The sequence below is a fragment of the Neolamprologus multifasciatus genome, chromosome 22 (assembly GCF_963576455.1).
Source record: "Neolamprologus multifasciatus chromosome 22, fNeoMul1.2, whole genome shotgun sequence".
Lineage (NCBI taxonomy): Eukaryota > Metazoa > Chordata > Actinopteri > Cichliformes > Cichlidae > Neolamprologus > Neolamprologus multifasciatus.
The window spans coordinates 7,192,329-7,217,516 of NC_140459.1; the positions used below are offsets into that span (position 1 = coordinate 7,192,329).

General features: G+C 44.5%; 1 protein-coding gene across 4 annotated transcripts in view; it reads right to left on the minus strand.

The window, feature by feature from the left end:
* macf1a (microtubule actin crosslinking factor 1a) overlaps positions 1–25,188 on the minus strand; it is a 118,918-nt gene that overhangs the window by 29,008 nt on the left and 64,722 nt on the right. For all 4 annotated transcript variants that reach the window (XM_085148439.1, XM_085148438.1, XM_085148436.1 and 1 more), the window contains 3 exons: positions 2,884–3,045; positions 1,796–1,966; positions 514–680 (listed from right to left, as the gene is read on the minus strand). In XM_085148439.1, coding sequence (XP_085004565.1) covers positions 514–680; positions 1,796–1,966; positions 2,884–3,045 — 500 coding nt within the window. The remainder of the gene's footprint in view (positions 1–513; positions 681–1,795; positions 1,967–2,883; positions 3,046–25,188) is intronic.

The following is a 25,188-nucleotide window of genomic DNA, read 5'->3' on the forward strand; positions in this document are numbered from 1 at the left end:
GATAACATGATGTTGAGGTAGACTTAAGTCACAACGTTACACGCAGCAAGGAACATCTTAACTCATAAATCATCTCTGCTGCTTTTTTCTTTTAAAAGGATAAAGATTTAGACTTTAGCATTGACAGCGCTGAAGGGGACTAAAAACAGAAAACACCATCAGAGCTTGGACCTGGGTTCTTCTCACAGAACCTGGTACAGTAGCTCTCAGGTATTTTGTAGGTGCAAAGCAAAGCAGACCCATATCTGCATGTTTTATGTGGACTAATCAGAGCACCGCGTTGAAGATATGTGGACAACTCTTGAAAACGAGCATTAAAACTAATGAAAACTGCTGCCAGTGTTTGTGCTTCTTGCATACTTTTCTGTTCAGCAAATCAGCACTTAAGTGTATCGTCACCCAAATCAGGATACGCAGATCTGGCTTTTCAGAAGACCGCATGAGAGCATCTTTCTGTCACCAGCAAAGAGTGTAAATCCCACTTTGGGCCACCTTAGCTGTGAGGGGCTTTACCTGCCGCTGGCCTTGTCCAGCAGGTCAGACCATCTCTCTGCTAGACTCTGCAGCTGGGTCTGGATCTTCTCTCGGTCCTGAGAGTCTGCTGTTGCTGCAATCCTCTCTCCTTCAGCCTGGATCATTTCCACTGTCGGTCTGCGGTCATCTAACAATCTCTGGAGGAGCTGAAGGACAGGAACACACACTTAGCGAAGTTTGGAGTATGAACGAAATAATAGATCGCATTTCAACAGCAGTGGAGTCTGGAAATGGATCGTAAAGTTAAGTAACACCTGATTCAAACAAAAACTGAACACGACAATGAAGTTGGCATTTGAGCTTACGCATTAGACTTCATCTGTTTATCTGCTCAATAACACTACCTAATTAAACTTGATAGTAATTACATCTGTCAACAGGCTCTCATTTTCAAATCAGAACTTGAAAGCTAATCTGTCCATGTTTGTCAAAGGGCGGGGTGTTTACAAGCGTGACTAAAATCAAATAATATGCCTCAACAAAGCATGTAAGTCTGCGCTAATGTGTCTGAGGCGTGAAAGGAGTGAAGGGAATCAGAGAAAGTCTCCTTTTTTAATAAAATCAATTTGTCAGATGGTGCAGGTTGGCCGATATCTTTTCTATCTAAACTGTTAAACATTAACAAAGGCTGTTGTCACCTTTGATCGGACTGTTTGCACATTAAGAAACGACGTCTCTCATCGTTACTTCCTTCCTGCTTAGATATCAGCCCCACTCTCCCTGCTTTGAACCTCTGCTGACAGCTCGGCTTCAGAACGCACCCCCCTGCAGCTGACGTGACTCTCCGTCACGGAGGTAAACACATGAGATTGATCGCCGGCTGAGACTACGGCCCCATATGTGCACAAACACAGGAAATGTATGTAGGATAAACAGGGGAAGGAGTCTGACTGTGTCTCTGAAAACAATACAACTCCACCATGTGTGCACAAATGTGTGTTTTTATGCCAGTCTCGCTGGCAGACGGTCAGCTGGGGCCATTTGGATGCCAGTCAGACGGACCATTGACCGAGTGTACGTGTGTTTGTGTGCATGCGCTCGTCATTCAAATAACTTTTTGAGGTTGTTTGAGGATGAAGGACACTGAGGACATCTGAATAGCATAAATAATGCTGCTTTAAATCTGTGAAATTTAAAATCAAAGCAGACGCGGAATGAAAGCCTCACTTATGACCTAAAGCAGTTCACTGATACTTGTGCTGCTTTACTTTACACTGAAACTGTTCTTCATATTTTCCCTCCTCTCTCATCCCTCTCGTACCTTTTGCTCTTGGATCTGGGCCTTGACCACGCGGTACTCGGCCGATGGAGGCTTCTGATTCGCTACCAGCTCCTCTGTGTCGCTCAGCCAGCTGAGCAACGGCTCCAGAGCATCCTGGAATTTCCCACAATGCAGCAGGGCCTCCTGCAGCTGGGCGATCCGCTCTGCCACCTGAGGACAGCAGAGATGATTGTGAATAACAAAAGTGATTCGTAGGTTTAATAGAGTCAAGAGGTTATATCTTGGGATAAAGAAAGAGCCAATAAGCTCCAAAGGAAGTCAATCCTTAAAGACTTTCATGTAAAAATGCAGAATTAAAGAGAAGAAATAGTTATGTTAAAAAATAACTAACAGATTTAAAGAATAGTGAGACGTATGACGAGTTTGCTTAATACAGACTCGTCCACTTGTCAGGTGGATTCTGAGTAAACTGCCAGCTGGTACCCTTCACCTCAGATATCTGGAGCCATGAACTGGACCGCACGTTTGTTTCTTGGTGCCTTTTGGAGCATTTTGAATGAAATTCACTCTAAAAACAGTTTTCACTGCTGTGTGGTTATTTATAGAAACACACAGTGCATGAAGTGAGAAATTCTTTTAACATCTTTGTCACCAGTTTGCACAGAATATGGAGGCAGCTTTCTAACAAAGCTTCATTCATTTCACCCTCTCGGCAAACTATGATAACATCTGGCTCCAAAAACCCCCAAACAGCGCTGCTGAAAATGCCAAACTTAAGAAATCAAAAGAAAATCTGTGACTGTCTACATCCATCTTTTACATATACGGGTAAATATATATAGAGAAGTATAACAACAAGCTGCCACTGCAGCTACAGTAAAAAGGACAACGTTATAACTCTTAATTTTCTTAGTCTTTGATGTGATGCAGAAGACAGTGAAAATTAAAAATCTTTGCTGAGACCAATACAGATGCACCAGTGAGCTTTAAATATTTGGTTTTACCTTTAAACCATCTCCAAGGCTGAGTGCTTACAGTGATTACGCTGCTGATTTTGGCCTATTATCTGTTTTCCCTGCCTGATCCTGATGGTTTTGACCATCGCTGGATCTTTTCTAGAGCCGTACCCGCTTGTTGAGTGAGTTCCATTGGAGGTTGGTGGTCTCCAGGTCGTGCTCCAGCGCCTGGGTGTCGGTGTGTTTGGCGGCGCTCTGGATGAGACCTTGACCCACTGCGTTGACGTGCTGCAGCTTTGGCTGAATGCTGTCTACCTGCTCTCTCTCCACAGCCTGAGAGGAGAAGGAAGAGAAAGAAAGGGGTTTGTCACTGACTGTTTGACTGACTTACTCCATCCATGAATTATTAAAAAAGAAAACAAAAAAATGCAGAAGGAAGGAAAGAGTTTCAACTGTTTATTTAAACACACAGTTCAGCAGCAGTCTGCAGCCAAAAATACACCACATACTCAATCTGCACGACAACAATTGGAAGTGAACCGTCCCACTTTATGTGCCTACATATAGAAGTGGATATACTGGATAGAGAGGAGTGGGAGACAGGAAGGGAACTGGAAAAACGAGGGTGGAGGGAGGAGGAGAAAAAAAAGGAGGGGTGAGGGGGGGATTACGAGGATTAGAGGTTTAGACGAGTAACAGGATGGCTGGAAAAGGCTGAGTTGACAACACACACACAAACTGTACCGTATGGGTGCACACAGCCCTCACTCGCTCACACCCTTAAATCCACACGCAAACAGGCAGGCAGACCTACACCAACACACGTTTATAAAACATACACACACAACTTTGCCTGTCTGGCCACATTAATCACGCATGCACGTCACAGTGGAGGGCCGGAGCCATCTTGTGATGACAATAGAGGCAGCCATCCGACACTAAAGACAACCAGACTTGACTTCCCAGGCCGAAAAAGACTGAGCGATAGCCAATAAGTCAGTCTCCCTCTCTCAGAGTAAAACTGTGTCACGGCTGTAAGCAAACACATTCTGCAGCGGTGACGGGTCCCATTTGGCTCACCGATGGAAAACTGCAAAGCTCTCCAGCAGCTAAGGTGTCAGTAGTAAACTGAGCGGTATTAATCTGCAAGTTATTTATCTCGAACTTGGGAAAAATAAAATATATTCGATTTTTGAAACCGTATATTGACAATCTAATATTATTATGTCCCGTGATAACTGTGATGGGCGTTTTTCATATCCTACATTTCTTTCAAAGGCCCCACAAAAACATCACATGACAAACCTGTGTGACTTCTTGACTATAATTTCCGCATTCCAGAATCTGGAGTTCTTCCCAGACCTATAAATTCTTGTTCCTGTTTGGTTTATTACTGCTGTTTTTCTAGAGGGGTAAACAGTTTTCGCTGCAGCCTTACTGTGAAGAAAAATAGCCTCAAACCACGACCTAATGCAATAAAATGTCAGGTCAAAAAGAATGACATTCTGCTAAATTCCAGTAAACCATCCTGTTATATCCAACAATTTGCCAAATCCGCAAGACAAGGTCGAAAATTTCACAGTATTCCACCAAGTTTCTGACCAGTGGGAACGCTGCAAACCACCACAAAGGAAATCTTCTTGGCTGCCTCTGGGATGAAATCCCATCAAATGGGAATCCATGACAGTAATGCCGGGCTGAGGGGCGGGGAGGAGGGGGCTGTCGTGAAAACATTCGAGAAGTCCTGACATTTAGAATTGATCCAAAAAGGGAGAATTAGGTCTGGTGGTGGTGGTTTGTGATGCTACTGCAGCCAAACCCCAATGGCCACACAAAGAGACACACACACAATAACCAGATGTGCACATAAGGCCACACATACACAAGACTGTGGTAAATCCAATGCCTGAGGGAAAATAGCTGGTTTTAAACACTGAGGGGGGGGGGGGGGGGGGGGGGCTCACTTAAAGTGAGTGAGAGGAGAAAATGGGAAAATAAAGGTTTGGGTTTCAGGGAAATGCCACCACAGATTGGGAGCATTCACAGCTGAAAGTGTTACCAAAGTAATAACGTAATACTGTGTTAGATAAATGGGTCATTATTTTCACTATGAAATGTTAGATATGTTGTGTTTTTGTAAAATTGTGAGATGCAAAACAATCCTGCATTCATCGATTTAAAGTCAGGTGACAGTGAACAGGTGAAAGGTCAGAAAACTGAACTTTCCACAGATTTCTATTCAAAGCTTTTCTATTAGATTCACTAAGAATAATCAAAGGTTATCTTCAGATAAGTGGTTCACCGTCTCCATTGGTCTAAAACTAGACTGAGCAAAATCAACGATGGGTTTGACCCCACATGTGACCGGTGCAAACGAGAGCCCGCTTCCCTATTTCACATGTTCTGGGCATGTCCAAAACTGGGTAGCTTTTGGAAAAGCATATTTGAAACCATGTCCAACATACACAACAACTGTGGCTCAGGAGGTTGGGAAGCGTATCTGTAACCGGAAGGTCGCCGGTTCGATCCCCAGGCTCTCTGTCCTGGTCGTTGTGTCCTTGGGTAAGACACCTTACCCTCCCGCCTACTGGTGATGGCCAGAGGGGCCGATGGTGCGATATGGCAGCCTCGCCTCTGTCAGTCTGCCCCAGGGCAGCTGTGGCTACAACCGTAGCTGCCTCCACCAGTGTGTGAATGTGAGAGTGAATGAATAAGGGCATTGTAAAGCGCTTTGGGTGCCTTGAAAAGCGCTATATAAATCCAATCCATTATTATATTTGGTGTTCCAATTGCACCCTGCCCGTTTATAGCTATTTTTGGGGTGACGCCTTGTGATGCCAGTCTTTCCAAATCACACTCTCTTCTGGCCTTTTGCACTCTTTTGGCCCGTAGAATGATATTATTGAAATGGAAAGAGACACTTCCACCTGTATATGGGCAATGGGTTAAGGATGTCATGTACTATACTCAGCTGGAAAAGATCCGCTACACTGTAAAAGGTTCGGTTCGGAGGTTTTATGACACATGGCAACCTTTTCTTACTTACTTTGAAAGATTAAGTCCGGATACTATTGCTTAAAGGTTATCTTCAGATATCCGCATTCTGCTAAGTAATGTTTTTTTTAATGCGATAAAATGTGGAACTAAAGAGTGAATTTTCTTTAGGCTTTTAAATTTATGATGAAAAATAAATCCAGAGAAGAAGAATGCTTCATTTTGCAAATCCTTCATTACCATTCAGGACATGATTTGTTGAAGTCTAAAGCTTTGAAATCCTTACACCCAGATTTATGATGTGCTGGAGACGTTTACAGACTCGCTGTTGTAGCTGGACTGGAAGTTGTTGAGCTGCAGTTGGTCATAATCAAAGGCTTTACAGGTTTCTGCTCATCTGGTTTAAATATGGCATCAAACTACAAGTCGTCCATGCCAGCACGCACGTGTGCGTTTGTGCGTGTACTTCCATATCTGTGTGTTTATAGGATTCTTTTTTGTGCAGAAGTGCTAATCAGTGTGTGTAATTATGTGTGTGTGTACAGTGTTCTACATGTATTAGTCGCTGTGCATGATTAAATATGAATGAGCCGTTTTCGTGTGTGTATTCCCGTCCAGTTTGGACACAGCTGTGTTGTGGTGATGGGCGTCATAGCTGCTTGGAACAGGAAGTCTGTCGGCCAGAACAACAATGACTTTAACCGTGACCCGCTCCACCCTTTGCCTTATCCTGACGTGTGTGTGTTTGAGATAGAGGAGAGCAGAAAAGGAAAAAACAGGGAAAGTCCGCCCATTCATCACCTACACACACGCACGCATGCACAGAGATGTATATAAAAACGTTATAGGTTGTGTGCGCTTGCATTTCTGTCTGCTCTCCCTCCTTTTTCTTTCTTTTCTCTCTTTTTCTTTCTGCCTCTACTCCAGCCGCCCTCTCTGCTCGCTCTCTTTCTCGCCAGCTCTGAGTAGCTGAATCTACTAAACCAGAGCTCTGGAAAATGTCCCACATACTTGTCATTCTTCTCTACCTCAGCCAGCAATGCAGTAAAAAATAAGAATTAAAAATGCACCCAAACTCTCCGACTGATCTTACTTAGCTTTACTGCCATACTCAACCTTTCTCCTCACGTCATGTCATCATTCATCTTTCTACCTCCTCTCATCTTCCTCTCGTTCTCCCCGCCATAGCCGCCTCCTCCTCCCGTCTCCCATACTTCCTACTCAAACTCTCCATCTGGACCGCAAACCCACACTGGCTTTCTCACTTCAGCCGCAGTTCAGCGTGGACAGGCGATATAAAACATTGGGATGAAGGCGGATCTGAGTAAAGCTGGAGAAGGTTGTGAGGTGTTGATACAGGAGGCTAAATAAAGCTCCGTTTGCAGTATCTCAACAGTTTAAAGAGCTGGTGAAATGCTTAGAAATTTACCAGCCAATTCCCAGATTTAAGTATTTGGCCTGTGCCTCAAAGGTTAACAGTTTGATAAGCGCATCTTTCAAAGAGGATAAATAAATAAAAGAAACTTGCTTAACATTAAATATTCACAAGTAAATAAGCAACAGAATCAAAGCTAAAAATACAAGATTTATAATTTATATATTAGAAATGTGACACCCAAAGACTCGCATCTGCTTCAACACAACCGAGTGGGAGCGGTGTGGTCACGTTCTGATTCAAACGAAAGCAGCTGACATCACTTTTTTCCTCCAAGGGAGCCACACCCAGTTTAAGAAGCTCTCATGTAAAACAACTGTTCACATTATTTGTCTGTATGTGCACCCCCACTGCTCGCAGCTGGAGTCTGATTGAAAAAACATGCTTTCAGGCCCTCAAGGAAACATCTATCATGAGATCACAGGCAGATACTGTCACTTAGTGATTAGCAGATTAATGAAATCATGATTTTAATGACTCCCAATGACCATGAAAATGAGAAAATAGAAAAAATGCTTATGTGCTCAATCTGTCTTGTCCCTTTCAGCCCTTTCCCCCCTAAAAGCCCAAACTCACTCACCGTGGAGATGATGAGGGAAAGAGAGCCTTTGTTCAACAATAGTCACCTAGAGGTTAGCAAAAGCTTTAACATGGTTTCCAAAGGAGAATCCATGTTGGAAAAGGATTATTAATGATCGCCTGCTTGCCAGCACCTGTTGATTTTTCTGCACAAAAACATTCCCTACTCTGGGCATGCCTCCTGACCAAAACACCACAAAACAAAAACCCACAACTTTAACACATCCACTGGATTAACTGGGCTGAAATTTATGTTGTTGCTGAAGTGAGCAGTCAAGTTAAACGACTATGATCTCAGTTCTAACCAAGAATAATGGCGATTATAATTTCTGTCACAGTCGAGCACTGTGAACATGTGACTGTGGCGCTGACAACACGGATGCAGAAAGAACTCGCGATCCCAGCAGGAATATTCTCACTGGATCTCGAAGTGGAATTTCGCATCACGGTAGCTGCAGGGCGCATCAATCGCACACACGGCTCAGATTTGGAGCTGTGCGATGGCATGTGTCCAGAACATCAATTTCAGATCGCGGACATCCTGGCTGTTAACACACAGAGACGCAGCAGCTTTCCTTTAACTGTTACCATTACGGTTACAAACGTGCATGAGAGAACAAAAACAAAAATAAGAAAAAGGAAATTAATAACACACAGCACTTGTATCTAAAAAGATCTGGGCTCTGCAGGATGTTGCTCAGCTTTTCCGACTTGTTATCGAGGCTTTAAAGTTGCTCTCTGAACTGCGCCCTCTCCTTTCATCTGCCCTTCCCTTCATAACCGATTTCTGTTACTATGAAACTTTGTGAGAGCTGGTGGTCAAATCACAAACATCTTCTTTAAGAGCGTCTGTGAAGCTACAACTGCTTGAAACTTGAGAGAAGGTGAGATGAACCTGCTGTGCGATGAAGAAGCGTACACGAGCAATAAAGAGAAAACCAACAGGAGAAAATGAGCACACACTGAACTGGTCCTGACAGCACTGCCCAGACTTGCTTTTCTTTCACCCCCATCCTTCCTCCTCCTCCTCCTCTCTCGCCCTTTCCCCTTCTCTTCCTGCCTCAGCTCTCGTCTCTCCTTCTCTTCCTGTCTTCCAGCCCTTATCCTTCCTCACTTGCTCCTTTCTCTCCTTTCTAATGGAACAAGAAAAAAGGAGAAAGGAGGAAGGGGAAGAAATCTGTTTCCCCACTAAACCACAAAGTGAAAATGGTATTGTCGGTGAGGTTTTCTTTAATCCACGGTCTAAGCAAATCTCTGACACAGGGATGAAGGGAGCTAATAGGTTCATAAATCCCATTTGAAACCAGCCAACCTGTATTTGAACACCAACAAACAGATACAAATCTCATGCAAATGTGGACTGCATTCAAAACACAGTCCCGAAACCTCGCCCCACTCCTTTTCTTCCCCTGTACTGTCCAACCAGCAGTTTTGTTCAGGGGGGAGGGGATTTTTAAACATTTACTTCATTCACAGGATTAATCATCTTCTGCATATTTGTGGATTTTTTGGTGCTAAATCACTCCCTGAGAGACAAAGAAATGGGGGAATTCTGAATTATTTCCATCTTTTTTTCCCCTCTCTGGTGTTTCTTTTTAAAAATCTCCCTGGATTTTAGTGCTCTGTGTTTTTAAGAGTTTATCTTCTCGTTGATATCACAGAAAGAAAGAGAGAGAGGTGGGAGTGACACAGCATGAGGCAAAGGGGGAGGAAAAATATGTAAAAATCACTAAAAACACTGCAAACATTTGATGTACTATTGATGTATTTTAAACACAACTACCTTCCGTTCTAATGGGAGATCAATGCCTCCCTGCTTTTGCTTTAATGCTCCACATCCCCCCTCCCTCTCTTCTCCGTCTTTCGCAGGTTTATCCCAGAGGCGGATGTTCACAACCGGAATTATCACATCAATTGAAACACAAATGTAGGAGCTGCAGACCTTAAGCCACCTGGCTCGATCTACTCCTGCTCGTCTGTCTCTCTGCTTTTACATCTGCCTCTTCAGCCCGTTTGTTTCCACCGTTTCATCTTGTACTTGTTCTGATTTCAGCAACAGCTGAAAGCTACAGCAAATCTTTTTAAGACCCATTTATTAACGCCACACCGAACCTTTCAGAAGTCATTTCAAAAGAAATATTAAGACGTTAAGCTGACAAAAGATGTCTTTCCTTCTAGCGGAACAGAATTTATATGCAATGTGTAAAATAATAAGAATAATAATTCTAAAATGTTACAAATGTTTCAGATTGTGTTTTGACTGATGTGTACGGACTGAGAGAAGTGTGTCACAGCAAAGGGAAAAACCTCTTATGACTACAAACCAGCAAACTTTAGAACTGAAGAACGAAACCCAGCAAGCGCTAAAACTGCAGTTCCTCTAATGGCCACTGGAGGCCGACTCAAAAGCGGAGTTAATGCTTATGGTTATGCACTGGTTAAAGACTTCATTTTTGGCCTCTAAAGCCAGTTTCCATTTCACAGCAACTATATGGTGGATGTCTGGATTTTTATTTTATTTTATCTTTTTAAAAGCTTTCTAGTCTAAATTTCACTAAGGCTTGAATCTAGGGCTGCACTGTATTTGTGATATTTGTGTTTTTTGGAGCATTTTTAATGCATTTACCTCCCAAATAATGCGTCCTGTTGTGTGTTTACTAGTGCTAACAAAAAACTCAAGCACAGACACGTAGCTGTGTCTGTGCAAAACGAGTTATAGTTTATAGGTGCAGCTTGCTCATAAAGCTTGGTCATAAACAAGTTGCTGTTAGCCTGAGTCAACATGTTCTTGCCACGTCTAAATACATTTTTTATCCCAGGCCAGAGTAAATATTTAGGCCCTCCTCAGATTTTTGCACTACATCTTGAAACAGTCTTCAGCGTGCAACAACAACAACAAGCGATGGCACTGTTGGGAGGGATGATCTGGATCTTGGTCCGTTTCAACATCAAAAGCACCACAACTAAATAAAAGGAAAACGATTTAGAGCATCAGATTTTATAGGAGCCAACAGAGACGAGTAGCTACACTCCTCAGGGAAGAGATCAACCCTAATCTCAGTGTCATTCACAGCATTACACAAGGTTGGATGCGGTCATCCGTGACGCTGTAAAACATCACAGAGCTGAGTCATTTTCACATATTTATTGACTCTTAAAAGTCTCCTTTTTGTTCACAAATTCCATTCTGCTCATGAAGCTTAACTTGAGGCTTCAACACGAGAGTTTATCAACCAATGAGCGATGTCATTCATCCATCTTTTACATCCACTCCGTAGCGACTACCTCTGATGTGAGCCTTTAATCATTTAAGACCCTTTTAAGAACTTCAAACCTGTGTCTGCAGAGAGCACCCAAAGACAACAAAATGTTAACCATGAAACAAACTCTTTCAGAACTGCCACTCAGTGCATAAGCTGCCATCGTTCAGCCAGTCTGTACTGTATGTTCCCTCGCTCCAGTTCATCAAACAGCATGCAAAGCTTCTCCATCTGTCTGTCTGTCTGTTTTGGGGGACACGCATACACACACTGTGCTTTAAAATGAGCTCCATGCTAATCCAAAGACCTTCTGCTTGTGTCTGCCTGCCAGCGTGGCTCTCTTATCTTTGTACTAAGGCCCTCGTGTACCACTAAAAGGTGCTTCCCTGTGAAAACAAAAGCTTCCTCCACCCTACCTCCCCTGTCGCCTGTGTTTTTGTGCCTGCTCCTTTGTCTCGATAAACTCTTTCAGTGCATCTGATGGTATCTGTCCTCCCCACGGTTGTCACATCATCCCTTTTCAATTAATTTCTATCAGCAACTTAACATGAAAATTGACTGGCGTTTGTTTAAGTGTACGCACTGGTTTTAAACGAGAGCAGAATATTGAAGTGGGAGGGAAGAAATAAAGAAAGAAGAACAAAGAGCACGAAAAAAAAAAAGACGTGAAAAAGACGAGTTTAACGAAGAGGAAAAAAGTAAAAAGCAGAAGTAGAGGTGGACGCACCGAGAGGCAAACAAGACAAAGACTTTAGAGGTCAAAAACAAGCAACAAAGTCCAGCCCACAGTTTGAGTGTTAGCCCTGACACATCCTTATCTGATATCTAAGTTTATACTCCCCGGACAACTTCACACACTGTTTGTGCAACCATGCTGGCAGAGGCAGTCCACTCACAGAAAGCTGCAGTATTTACCTCTCACCTCTTTATCTCAGCGACAAAAGCATCCAAGCATGCATCCAAGCATGCAACATGCAGTTGAGAAGAGGAAGTGTGAGTCTGAATACAAAACACACAAGCATGCATTGAAAAGAACCTCTTTGGTCACCTTTCAGGAACGTGAACAGAACCCTAGAGTCAAATTTCCCGATTGCTGTCCATTAGTCATTACTGTGAAACAATAAACAGCACAGTGTTTCCGTGGCAGCGGGGTGTTACTACTATGCATACTGAGGTTCAGGATCAGTGCAGTGATCTTTAAATTATTTTCTCAGAAAAAAACCCTGCTAAAGTAAATTCTAGTCATCTCCTTCATGAATGAAAGTTTTAATTGGAGCTCTTTGTATATCTAAGTTGTAAAAATAATTATTGCAGACCTGCAAAAGGTCTCATACAGATTTAACAGCCTTCAAATTCTACACTACATAAATATTTAAAAGGTAAGTATAGTCAGGATGCTGGCTTGACGAGTGGCAATCCTAGTTTTGCCATTTTTTGTCTTAAAAGCATCATCCAGAACCTTTTCTTTCCTCTTCTGCAACAGGCCTGGTGTCATTTCAGGTCACCTGGAGCTCAGCGCTCTGTCCTGCTGTAATTCTCCTGTTTTACATCTGAGGAGGGAGCGAACATGACATCTGATTGCATTAAACTGAGGCCAGAGCAGCTGTAACTGCAGGGAGAACAAACAGACGAGGACTGATAACACAGAAATCAGTTACACACCCAACCACACACTCACCGATACACGGCGTAATGTACTCTTAAACCCACGCAGGGTACAATAATTCGGCCGTTACCCAAGAGCAGCCAACGTTTACCTGGATAAAAAATATAATGTAATAAAACACGACCGGGAGCCTGCGTCGTCAGCGTGGCAGCAGGTGCATCAGCGACCACTCAAACCGCACATTGCTCATACATAATGTACGCGATGAGAAGTAATTACCTTTTTTGCCTTACGTTAAACCGCTAGGGTCAGCGTGTTAGAAAAATTCCCCAAAACAAGACAAAATTTTTGTTTTATAAGCAATACACTCACACACAGACAGTACGAACGGCTCGCCTCTCTTCATGTATGCAAACATCTCAAAGGAGATATGATAGATTTGCTAATATCTTTAATCTCTGAAACCAGCTTTACCCTGTTCAAGCAGCTACAGTTCATTATCAGAACTGCAGCACATTTTAAAAACACGTGAGGAGCAAAAATAAATAAATAAATTCTGAGTCGAGAAGCAAATCTAAGCCAGACGCTGACACCTAGAAAGCAGGACAAGCTGTCAAACGTGCCATCACGATGACATAAACCCATATAAATACACACCTCTGAGATAGAAGACCCGACACAGACAAAACAAGTCGAATACTGAATGCAGATAAAGATGAGCACGCTACAGTCACCGACAGGCCTCTGCTGTGAGTTTCAAGTCAGGCTAATTTTGCTGCATTTATAAAAAATTCATATCGGTAACTTGCCTGTGCTCCAACTCTGATCACAAACTCAGAAATCAAATCAATCCAATCAAGTCACCCAAAGGTCTCACTCTGTATACAAACACACCCTCATAAAACACCTCAAGCACCTTTCTCACAAATAATTCAAACAACGGGGAAAACTTTGGCCTGTGTTACTCGGGAACACACACACATACACAGACACACACAGCTGGGATACGAGCAGCTGCCCTGACTCTGTATGGGAAACAGGCGTTCGGTACTCTATATACAGGCAGCATAAACACAACAGCAGCACGGCCTCGGGGGAAGATGTTTTCAACTCTGCATTTGCGATCAGCTCTGCAAGTAACCTGCAGGCCTTGACCATCCCGCAAATAAAAAGGTGATCAATCAAATGCATGCGAGTGCGGATCCCCACCCAAACACACACATATTTTAGGTATAAACAGAGTAGCCCTGAGGCTAGTTTCCCATGAGCAGCACATCCCCCGCCCCCCTTAGCATCATATTGCAATAATTTAAAGCCCTACTACTGAAACACAACTAGCTAATTATGGCGTCTACATAACTTCTCCACCACTCCCTCCCTCCACATACATTTTCCATGCCATGTCTACATCAGTTATTCTCAACACTCGGCTACCTGACCCAATTCTTTTTCCACGCTGTGCCTCTGTGTGCTCACATGTCCACATCTAATGGATCATTGCTAAAAACACACTTTTGATCTTCTGCTGGCAAACTTTTTTATTAGGGTAAATTTTGATACCAGTAAATCAGGAGTTTAATTTAATGCTTTCTCTTTGTCGGCATGGCATTTATAGACACTGGTCTGTTCCAAATCAATCGGTTTTAGTGCATTTACGAAATCCCAGATATCTAAATGGCACAATTAAATGACACAGCAGCACAATGTGTTATTGTAAATGGGTCATCTCCGAGCACAATACGAGTTTATGTACTCTAGATTTACCCTGGGTCAACTCAGAGTATGAGTCCAAAACACTCAAAAAAAATAAATAAAAATCAAACACCTTGATGGTCAAACTTTCAAAATAAAAGCATACCTCTGACTGTGTATCAGGGTTGAAACACGGTAATGCAGTTGAGTCATTCTCTGATTCAGAACCACGTTCTATTTCTACACAGGGGTCTGCGGGTGAAGCTGTGGGGCGCTCGTCTTCCTGGGGCGCACAGGCTTGAGCTCGGTTCGTCTCTGTCAGTGCAAATAGACTCTGTAGCAGACCTGGCTCAAGTTGGTCCCAGGCCTGGTCTCTGCTCGTGAGGGGAGGAATGTCAAGAGCAGAGCCATCCGACTCCCAGTCACTGTCACCTGTCATAGAGCCCAGGACAAACTCCACCCCGTCCATCCCGGACTGGGTTCCCTCAGAGTACGAGTCCAAGTCTTGCTCCTGAGTATCCTCACAGGCTGAGCCAACATCTGAAGGGCCGGGCTGGGGGCGTTCAGGTGCTGCCATGTAAACAAAGCTGTCAGGCGAAAGAAAGGATCCCTCTTCCTCCTCGGGGTCTTGGCAGCAGGGTGGTTTGGGGATAGGACTGGGAGGAATTGAGTCTTCGATTGGAGACGGGGGATAGTCACTGGGGTACTGGGAAGGCGCAGACACAGCCAGGTAAACAAAACTATCGGATATTACAAAAGCTTCAGAGTCTTTAGAATCCAAACATGCGCCACAAGAGTCTGTGTTAGAAGGTGATTGAGGTGAAGAGGCAGGTGGTGCTGAGTGTGTATGCTCAGAGTCTGATCTGGGGGTCCTAGCAGTCATTTTGGGTGAGGCTTCTGGATCTGGGGCTAGTTCAGATGTGTCCAGTACTGAAGCTACATCTGTGGGGACATTTAAGTTCTCAGTGTCTGATCCAAAAGATGTCCCCTCTGGGTCAAATATTATTGCCACAGAAGGCTTAAAGTCTGAGGGGACAGGAGCTTCATGACAGGAAGTTTGAACGTCAACATCCTGTATACATTCATCGTCGATTTCTTTTTCAGCCATGTGCGGAGGCTCAAGGGAGTGATCCATGAGAACTCCCTCGCTACTGTCCAAACTCGGCTCAGATTGGTCATACACATCCCACTCTGTTTCTAACTCCTCTTCCTCTTTCAATTTCCCTTCATCGTGCTCAATCTCTTCCTCCACATGTTCCACCTCCTCAGCATAAGGGTTGAGAGGGCTTTGAGATGGAGAGGAGGCTCTCTCTTTGTAATCCTCTCCGTCATGCTCTGATGACGCCCCGCTGTCCAGGTCTGTCTCAGTCTGTGCAGCTTTGTCTTGTTCACAGTCTGTCTGAGTGAGGTTACTGGTACCAGTTCTGTCTGGCTGGGATAAACGGCCCCCGCTGGAGTCTGTATCCAGCTGCTGACCAAGTGCAGAGTCTGTTGGGTAACTCATCTCCTCTTCCTCTACCTTACTCACCTCATTATAGTCAATGTCACAATCTTCATCTATGAAACCATGTTCTTTTTTGTGGTCTTGTGCTTTAATCAAGTCAAAGGTTATCATTTTTTCATTGTGCTCAGAGTGAATTATGTTCGAGTCTCGTGTGGTTTTATCTAAACCAGGATCAAGACCATCAGGCTCTGTAAAATTAAATGCATCTATAGGAAGAGTTCCTTCAAAATCTACACAGCCAGTCTTTGCTTCCACCTCTCTATCCTCTTCCTCCGAATAAGGAAGCGTGTATGGGTCGAGAGGCTCAGGGTCCACACTCATCTCCACTCCCTCCTCTCCTTCATCCTCTTCACATTGCCTCTCCAGCTCTAAAAAGAGGTCATCTGACTCTGCTCCCGAGCTGGGACAAGGTGAAGCACTGGGGACCCCAGGACCCCCAAATCCAGTAGGGGGAGTCAGCACAGGCCAATGTCCAGAAGAGCCCGTTAAATCCCATCCCTCTGATTCCAGTGTTTCCCTGTGCCATGCCTGTTCAATGATCTCCCTATTCTCTAATTTAAGAACTGCCTCCCACTCCCTTTCCTCTCGCTCAGCTCTCTCCTCCTCTGCTTTATCCCTTTCTATTTTCCAGGCCTCCTCCTCCTCCTCAAGTATTCTTCTAACATTTCTCCGCTCCTCTTCTTCGAGCTCCTGAAGAATCCTGTGCTCATCCTCCTCAAATTTGAGTTCAGATGCTGTGCGTTCTCTGAGATCGCCTCCCTGAGTACCCCATCCAAGCAGCCCCTCATCACATCCCTCCTGACTGATACAGGGAGAGAGAGGCAGACCTCCATATATTAGCCCCTCTTCTTCCTTCAGGAAGGGAGATGGGGGGTCTAGAAGATAAAGTGACTCTTCATCCGTGTTATTATCCTCCCCAAGCAAGGGGGGTAAAGGAGGGAGTACAGGGAAGTTGTGTCTCAGGCCAACTTGAGTCCTTTTCCCTGTTGTTATGCTGCGGGGCCAGGTGCGGGCCTTGGTAGGGGGGCAGAAGACTGGTTTTGGTGGGATGAGAGGGGCATTGTCTCCCTGGTCCTGGTCCAAAAGAGGAGAATCCCTCTCTGAATCTGAAGTCTTGACCAACTCAAAATGCTCCTCTGGGATCTGTCTAACTCCAGCTTTAGAAGAGCTAGCAGTCCGTCTGTGCTCCTCTCGTTTTCGGTCTACCTGTCGAGACACACTGGGGCTGTGCTGTGGTGTATTTCCAGAAACCTGCAGTGCTTGAGTCTGACTGAGAGCAGGTAGCTGTTCTTTTGAAGGAGATGGCATTGCGTGGGCCTCCCTCTGTTGCTTCTGAAAAGCAGGATGAACCTGCTTTTGCCTGCTGAGAGGATGTTGAAGAGGAGGCAAAGGGCTGAGTGTGGGTGTCAGCAAGGGTGAGGTGGGGACAGGAGGAGTGTGGGGTGCAGACGATAATGGAGAGGGTGTGTAAGGTGGCAAGGAAGGCATGGAGGACGTAGGGGTAGATGGAGGGAGGTGAGAAGGAACAGGTTGTAGAGGAGAGATGGGAATCCCTGCCCCAGACAAACGTTTCTCTGCCCCCTCAGCAGATGACATCTCAAGTCTTTCTGCAAACTCAGGATAACTCGGGGGCATAAAGGCTTTCCAAGATCGCCGGTTTGGATTGTCTTTCTTATCGCTTCCCTGATGACGTCTCTTAGCCACTGCAGCCACCCCACCAACTGCTGATGAGGATGGAGCAATAGGCAAGCCTGAACCTACGATACTAACAGGAGGTGACATAATCTGAGCATCACCGGTTAGCTTTAAGGCATCAAAGATCACCCTCTCATCCAGTTTCCTCACACCTCCGGCATTGTCTGCACTCCTGGAGACGAAAACACTACCTAAATCAGCTGCAATAGTGCCATTGCTGGATAGCGTGCTTCCCTCTCCTCTCACCTCCCCGCCTGAACCCAACGTACTCCTGGAAGGTTGACACAGTTTGGTCCCTTGGTCAATCTGCTCATTGATGCGCATGGTATCATAAATTGATCGCTGGGGGACGTAACAGTCCTCTATGTACGCCTCGTCCTCATCACCTTTTCCAAGGCAGCGAGGGTTCTGCCTCAGACAGTCTGGACGGCTCAGGGGCTTCCCCATTGTGCTGAGAGTTAAGATGCAGGTATGGCACAACACTTAAAGAAATTAACTGAGAAAAAAGGTAAATTAAAAAGGAATCTTTGTGGGAAAAGATGTCCTGTTCCTTTAATTGTCCCTGGTGTAATTATCCACAGAAATAGACAGTCCATGTGGCTGCAATCCTTCACGTTTCACATTTGGAAAAACAAAAAGAAAATTAAATTTTCCATCCACAGCGTCATGTCGACTGTGCAGTCTTATGTTCTTTCTATGTCACTTCAACAGCTGAGCACTTCCTGTGTCTTTCTGAGATGCTGTGTGGCATCAGCGGGGGAGTGAGAGAGACAGCCCGCCCCCTCGGCACCATATTAATCACCAGCTCTGTTTATTTCAAAGACTGTTAGGAATGAAAAAACGGTAGAGGGATGAGCACGGGGAGGAAGGGAAAGAAACGGTCGTCATTTCCCCCTCTGAGTAGTCCAAGGTGAGGCAAGCACCATGCAGATAACATCCCTTTGTTTTGCTGTCTGAAAGGCAAAGCAATCCCCTCTCCTTCATATTCAAGTGTAGGCACAACAACTCATTCCTCGACTCCGGTTCGACTCCCCTGCAAGCTTCTAGCCTCCTTCCTTCCTTTCTGGCCTCCTCTTTTCTCTGTGGCACAACAGGAAAAGGCTGAGAGCTTGGACAACTTCAGCAGCCTCTGAGAGGCAGGCATGGAAGTGTAAAAGTCTCCTTTTAAGGTGAGAAAACCCACTCTCAGTTATATAAAAGAAAGGCTGCGTGGGGTGCAAGGAACAGCAAAGTACCAACTCCAAGAACACGTTTCACTATTATCTTATTTTCAAAAATATTTCTTGCAGGGAAAATACAGATAAAATCCAGGAAAGAAGAGAAAAAGTTTGTATCTTTTAAAGGATTTTTAAGGCAAAAAAAATGGTGCAGAAGAAAATGCATGAAAATAGAAATTCCTTTACCAAGTCAAAGCCACTTTGTGGTCCAGTCACTGTTCAGGCAGTCTTTTTCTGTCCTCCACTTTCATCACAAAGAGTCAGTGTTTATGCCTGCAGGAAAAACCCTGAATTTTTTCCAAAACGTCTCATCAGTATGATTATCAGTCATTCAGTCTTTAGTGAAGAAAATCCACTCTGTAATCCACACAACTATCCCGTATTTAATGAAAATGTATCCCGAACAAAGAGAAATCAGAAGAAATCCTCATCCATGCTTCAACTCCTTTCTTTTATCCTGCTGTCTTTCTCTCTTATCCTCGGATCATCTGCAGCTCCAGGGGAGAGCTGGTACAGTGGATCGAAAGCAGGCATGCTCCTGGAGGGGTGAGGCTGGAGTGAAAGAGGGCATCTGGGGGTAGAGAGGAGAAAGGAGGGGGGCTGGGGGTTGGATCCTGGACCAGCCAGGCAAGCAGGAAGGCAGGCGAGAAGGGCAGAGCGGTGAGTCGTGGGACTGTATCCAGAGGGCAAAGTCCCAGACAGCCCTCCCAGCTCCAGTCCGAGCTCTGCTTTGCAGGCAGGGTCTCCCCCTCTCTACCAGCAGACAATCCCAGGATACGCTCCCTTCCCTTTCGCTCTCTCTCCGCAGCCTTCTTTCTCCCGTCTCGACTCCGTGGTGAGAATGAAACAAAGTGCCACGCAGTTCCTCCTCTCTGCCTTTGAAACGTGTGGGCTCCACAAGCTTTCCTCTCCCTTCCCTTTCTCTCACAGCCTCTGTTCTCAGGCCACTACACAGCTGAAATGGTTTGCAGCTGCTAAAAAAATCTCCCTCTTTTCCTCTCACTCTCGCTCTCTTGCTGCTCCCCCGCCTCACCTCACCCTCGCTCTCTCTCTCGCTGGCTGCCTCCCTCTCTACTCTCGCTGTTTGTGTTTGAATTCAGCTCCGTTTGTTCTGTTTCCTGCACTGGTTTTAAAACACAGGAAGTGCTCCAATCATGCTGGTTTCCTCTCCCTCAAAGAAAAAAAAAAAACACACACATGCGACAGAGGCAGAGAGAGAGGGAGAGAAAGAGAGAGAGAGAGAGGTGTTAGGGAGTTAAGTAGCAAGAGAAAAGGAGGCAGTGTGCTAAGAGGGAGCGTGGAGCCAGAGAGGGCTGCAGAAGAGGATTTTGCACATTACCAAATAAAATTAGCAGATTAGATAAAGGGATGCTATTAAAACCGTTTTAAAATAAATAAAGGGGGGAAAATGTATGAATTAAAAAAAACAACTATATGATAACCCAGCTGAGAGTTTGCTTCACGCAGGCACTATAATACAGTATCTCACTAACACTGTCTGGCTGCCACTGTAGCCAGATTTGGTACTGTGGGAGCGAGAAAAAAAGAGAGAGAAGGGGGCTAGCGATGTGAGCAGGCTACATTGACGGCTGCATTCATCACAGCTTTGTAATCCACTCTTAATTCTCCGAAGGGTAAACCGCCTCCCTCCTCTTATGAGGACAAAAACACTGTCCACACAGAGGGAAATGATACAGAGTCAAAGAAAAAGAAAGAGAGGAGGGAGGAATGGAGGTAGGGAGAGGAGGGGGTGGGACTGTTAGCCGACGGCAGAGAATGAGGCTTATCAGCAATGAGCCGTCGCTCTCTTTTTTCTCTAAAGCAATAGTCCAGACGAGGAAGTCCAGCCTGTTTTTATTCACTCCATTACTGCCCCTGTTGTCAAAGAGTTTTCCCACGTTTCAGTTGAGTCACAAGTTCTCTTGGTGTCCAGTCCAAGTGATGGTAGCAAGAAAAAAAAAAGAGGGAAAAGAGCTGCTTGTGTAAAAAATAAATATGGAGAAGACACAGACACACAAAAGTCTGTGATATTCACAGGCTCCACTTGTGCATTCCCCGTCTGCGCCTTCACTGAAACCCAACACGGCAGAGGAGTGTGTGTGTGTGTGTGTGTGTGTGTGTGTGTGTGTGTGTGTGTGTGTGTGTGTCAGAGGGAGACACCAAGGGGCCAAGAGGAAAAGGGGCTGTGCACAAAAAAAAAAAAAAAACAGGAGAGGAGGAGGAGGGAGCTTCTTCAGGTGGCCACCGAGCTGCAACCCACTCAGTCAGAAGGGGGATACCAGCTAACATGGCAACATGCCAAAGGTAGTGAACTTTAAGCCACTTTGTTTTTCTTCTCCTCATCCAAAGTTACAGGCTGCTCAGTGCCAGTTGCGGTGGTTCTCGTCCTCCTCCTCCTCATTCTCTGGTTCGTCCTCCTTTTTCAACACAACTGTTTGTTTAAAGCAGCCTGGCAGCTGATCTGAATCGAGGAAAGCCTACTTTCTTTCTCTCTAGCTTACTCCACTGCCTTGCAACGCCTCACAGCTCCCTCATTCTCAACTGTTGCACAGATCAACCCGTGGCTTGCATGTCAAATATGCTAAATACTCCACTCTTTCTTTTTAACTGCCCTCCCTCCAAATACCCACCCCCTCTCTGTCAGTTGCCCTGCAGCTGTCATTGCCGCGTCCAAGGCAAACGTCTTTATAGAAACAAAAGGGGTTTGTCGCCGAGTTCGCTACACACACCCACACGCGCGCACGTGCATGCAGAGCTCGCAAAATCTCGCGTGACCCACGGCTAACTGACAATCCCCTCTACACAGACCACAACAAGGTTTAAAGCCAAGCATTCGCAGATGTGGGCCAAATACCAGGAGAGGAGGAAGGACAGGCACTGAGGGGAAACATAAAAACAAAAAATGAAGAGTGGAGGAGCCAAAAAGGACGATGAGGGGCTGATAAGTAGATTAGGCTTGTTTCATTTATTCATTTAAATTAACCCTACCCCCTCTTTACCTCATTGACTACTGACAGGCCGCATTGTCTGTGCCTCCACCCGTACCCCCCCTGGATTGGTTAAAGATTAAATTTGATTAGTCAAGTCCTCTGCGGATCCACTTGCGCTGCCCTGCTTTACTATGATTTCCACTCATTCCTCAGTCGTCTCAGCTAGTTTAACAGTCACACAGTTGATGGGACGAGCAGAAGCGAGGCTGTTTAGAGGCGGAGAGGAGTAAAAGAGCGTAAGGATTAGGGTTTTAATTTTCCCCGGGGCCGATCCTGTGGTGCAAACTTTACCGAGGTGCAGTGTGCACTAAATGGCCTGCTTTTCGAGTTAAAGGCTCACACTGCCTTTGTCTGCACCTAGAGGCTTGAAACCACTTAGTGTGGCTAAGTGACATTAACACAAACACAGGTGGAGGGCATAAAGTATGTATTATTGACTTTTCTGGGTCGTTTATTTGCTCTTGGGGGAACACCTGTCGACAGGAAAATATACTTTTTTCCCCCCTCTCCCTCCTCCTCCACGAGCCAAAGTAAATCTATAATCCGTCTCTTCAAACCGCTGCCATTTAATGTCATTTTCCTCGTCAACATCTTGCTTTTCAATCTCCCTCCCCCTCTGTAGTAACCTGGTAGCAGGGGAAAAAAAAAGAAGTAACTGCCATCTCCATCACCCTCCCTTTTTCCAACTCTCAGGGGTAGTTTTATATTAACTAGCAGAGCGTTTCACCTGCCTGTGTGCATGTGAAAGCATTTATTGTTCTCAAGCTTCCACAGTCTGAGAGAGAGAGACACAAAGAGGACCCGGACCCACATACAAAAACACCACGCACACCTCCGAGTAAAAAGAGGCGCGCACATCCACCATCGCACACAACATCTTCAATAAACGCACCTGCCAATCACATAAATACACCAATGACGGTCATAATGGTAGTTTGAAACTTTGCAGATTTTCGGGGCCGATTTGCTTTGTGTGTGTTGCAGGTAGGCAGCTGCTTGTGTGCATTTCAATTTAACGGTAAATTAGCCTGCATGTGAACACACACACATGCATAAACACAAACACACACACACTCTTTTAGGAAAACAAGAACTTCACACTCTCCCCAGCCAAACCCTGCAGTGTGTTTTCATTCAGCTGGCAGCCAGCAGTCTATGTTACAGATGGAGTTTAACGTCCATGTGCGATTAATGCAGGAAGGACTTTCCACATTATAAACACTTTGGAGGTCAGCTCTCTGAGGTGGATTACACCATTTGATCAGTTTTAGTGTGTAAAAATAGGCTGATCCTCCGTTTTCAGTGACCTCATGTTTCTCTCTCTCACCCACACACAGCACCTGTGAGGCAGCCTGCCGAGGAGTCAAATCCAGAGGTCATCCCCCTTTTTCTTTCTGGCATGCCTCCTCTGCTGTTTTTATTTGAGCCTCTTCCTCCTCCCACACATCCACGTTCACACACCTGACTCGCACTCACTGGGATCTTACACCACCCTCCAGGCCCAAAAATCTCTCATTCAGTGTGTTTGCTCTCAGCCACGGCATTTATTTATTGTTTATTATATGCCATCATAAGGCGGATGACAGTCGCAATAAGCACAAGATAAACAACCACCATTACAAGCTTTACGGTTGACTACGTCACAAAACAGCAAGAATTATACTTGATACTTGCTAGGGTTCACTGTGCTAATGTTATGCTAACATAGCTGTTTTGCTAGCGATCATGTAGCGCATCATTATATAGCAGCTAGCCCAACTTCAGTAACCCCACAAACATAACTGCTGTTTACTTTTCTGTCTTCATTTATGTTGGAAGTGATAGCAGAGCTGTACGTTTGAATTTTTCAGAAATCTCAGTCAGAACATGCTATATTATGTTTAGGTGTAAACTAGCGAGCTAACTTCCTGCTAGCTTCTAACTCCTCTGAATTTAATAAATTCTGTTTTCATGGATGCCTGGATGTTAAACTTATTTGTTACCTGGTAAAGCAGCAACGCTGATGATTTAATTAAAGATGAAAGAATTTAGACGGTTTTTAACTCTCAGTCATGCCCAGTGTTTGTTTGACTTTGGGACCTGAAGCAGATGGAGTTTTGGACCCAGATTACTCCGCGAGGCTCATGACTACGGTAGCAGTGTTGCCAACTCCTCAGTAAGGAAAATTGCTATTGGTTGTCCTAAAAGTCGCTAGAAGTCGCTAAATGACGTCATCACCTATTTTGCATAATTGGTCATGCTAATGTAATTGTAACCTATGCTGCTGGAGAGAGAAATAACATCGTGGATGAGACATAAAGTGAGCAAAAAACGTCCTAAATGCATTTAGAATTTATTTAGAACTACAAATTAAATTTCTTTTAGCAATTATTGTTTTTTGTAATGTCTTTCACGTCTATTTTTAGCGACTTTTTTTTTTAGAAAAAAAGTCGCTAGGGGGTCTGAAAACTCGCTAAATATAGTGACAAAGTCGCTAAGTTGGCAACACTGTACGGTAGCCGTAATGCTCCGACAATCCATCAAGCAGTGCGGCTTCATAGCTTACCAAAGTTGTGCTATGGATATGACGCCGTGTACCACATAAAATTGGTTCGAGGTCAGTAAGCACAATCAGAATTCATACATACACAGGGTAGATTTTTGAGAAAATTAAAGGATTTTAAGTGCGCCTTATAGTGCAGAAAATACGGTACAGTTAACACAAGGTTCGGAAAAGATACAGCTTTTATTCTTTTTATTCAGCATAAAACAGTGAAAGGTTGCAAAGAAAGCAAATGCTTAACTTGCGAATTTAGAAGCTTTTCTGTGTCCCTGAGAATGTCTTTGTTGTACTAGTCGCTAAATGAGACCATAGAGTTTGTGCGTTTTGCTTTTGCTCCACTTCAAAAATCATCAAAGCCGCATCAGTTTGTAAAGATCGCGTTGCTGGAAAAAGCCGGTAAGCACCAATAACTTTTTCCACGCCACACACAGATCTTATTTACTGTGATAACACAAAAATGAAAGCTTTTTGTCTAGGAAGCCAGCATGGCACCAACTTCTGGGTTTGCCTAGAAAAACAAGTAAAAGCTGCTCAGATCTGCTGTGTTTCACATCAAAACTCACAATCTGACTCAAAACGACAGTTTGTTTCTTTTACTTTTTGGCATCGCTGCTGTAACGCATGAAGAAAATGGTTTGGTGGTATGAGCAAGACCTTTTGTAAAAAAAAAAAAAAAGACAAGTTGTTTGAAAGGCTGTATACGTTGGTCTGAAACGTGTCTATAAAGTTTAGCAAATATTATATTACACTGTTAGCTTTAATGCCTCGATATTTGGTGCAGAGGTCATAAGAATAAATGTTGCACTAATTCTTTTCTAAACATTTTCAAGTGTCAAGGAAGTCTATCTTGGCTTGACCTGCAGCATTATTCAGTTTTATTATGTTTATTTTATTATGCCCAGTATTTGGAGAGAGAAGAATGATATCGAGTTCCATCTTATCGGGTCCTGTTGGACATGTTT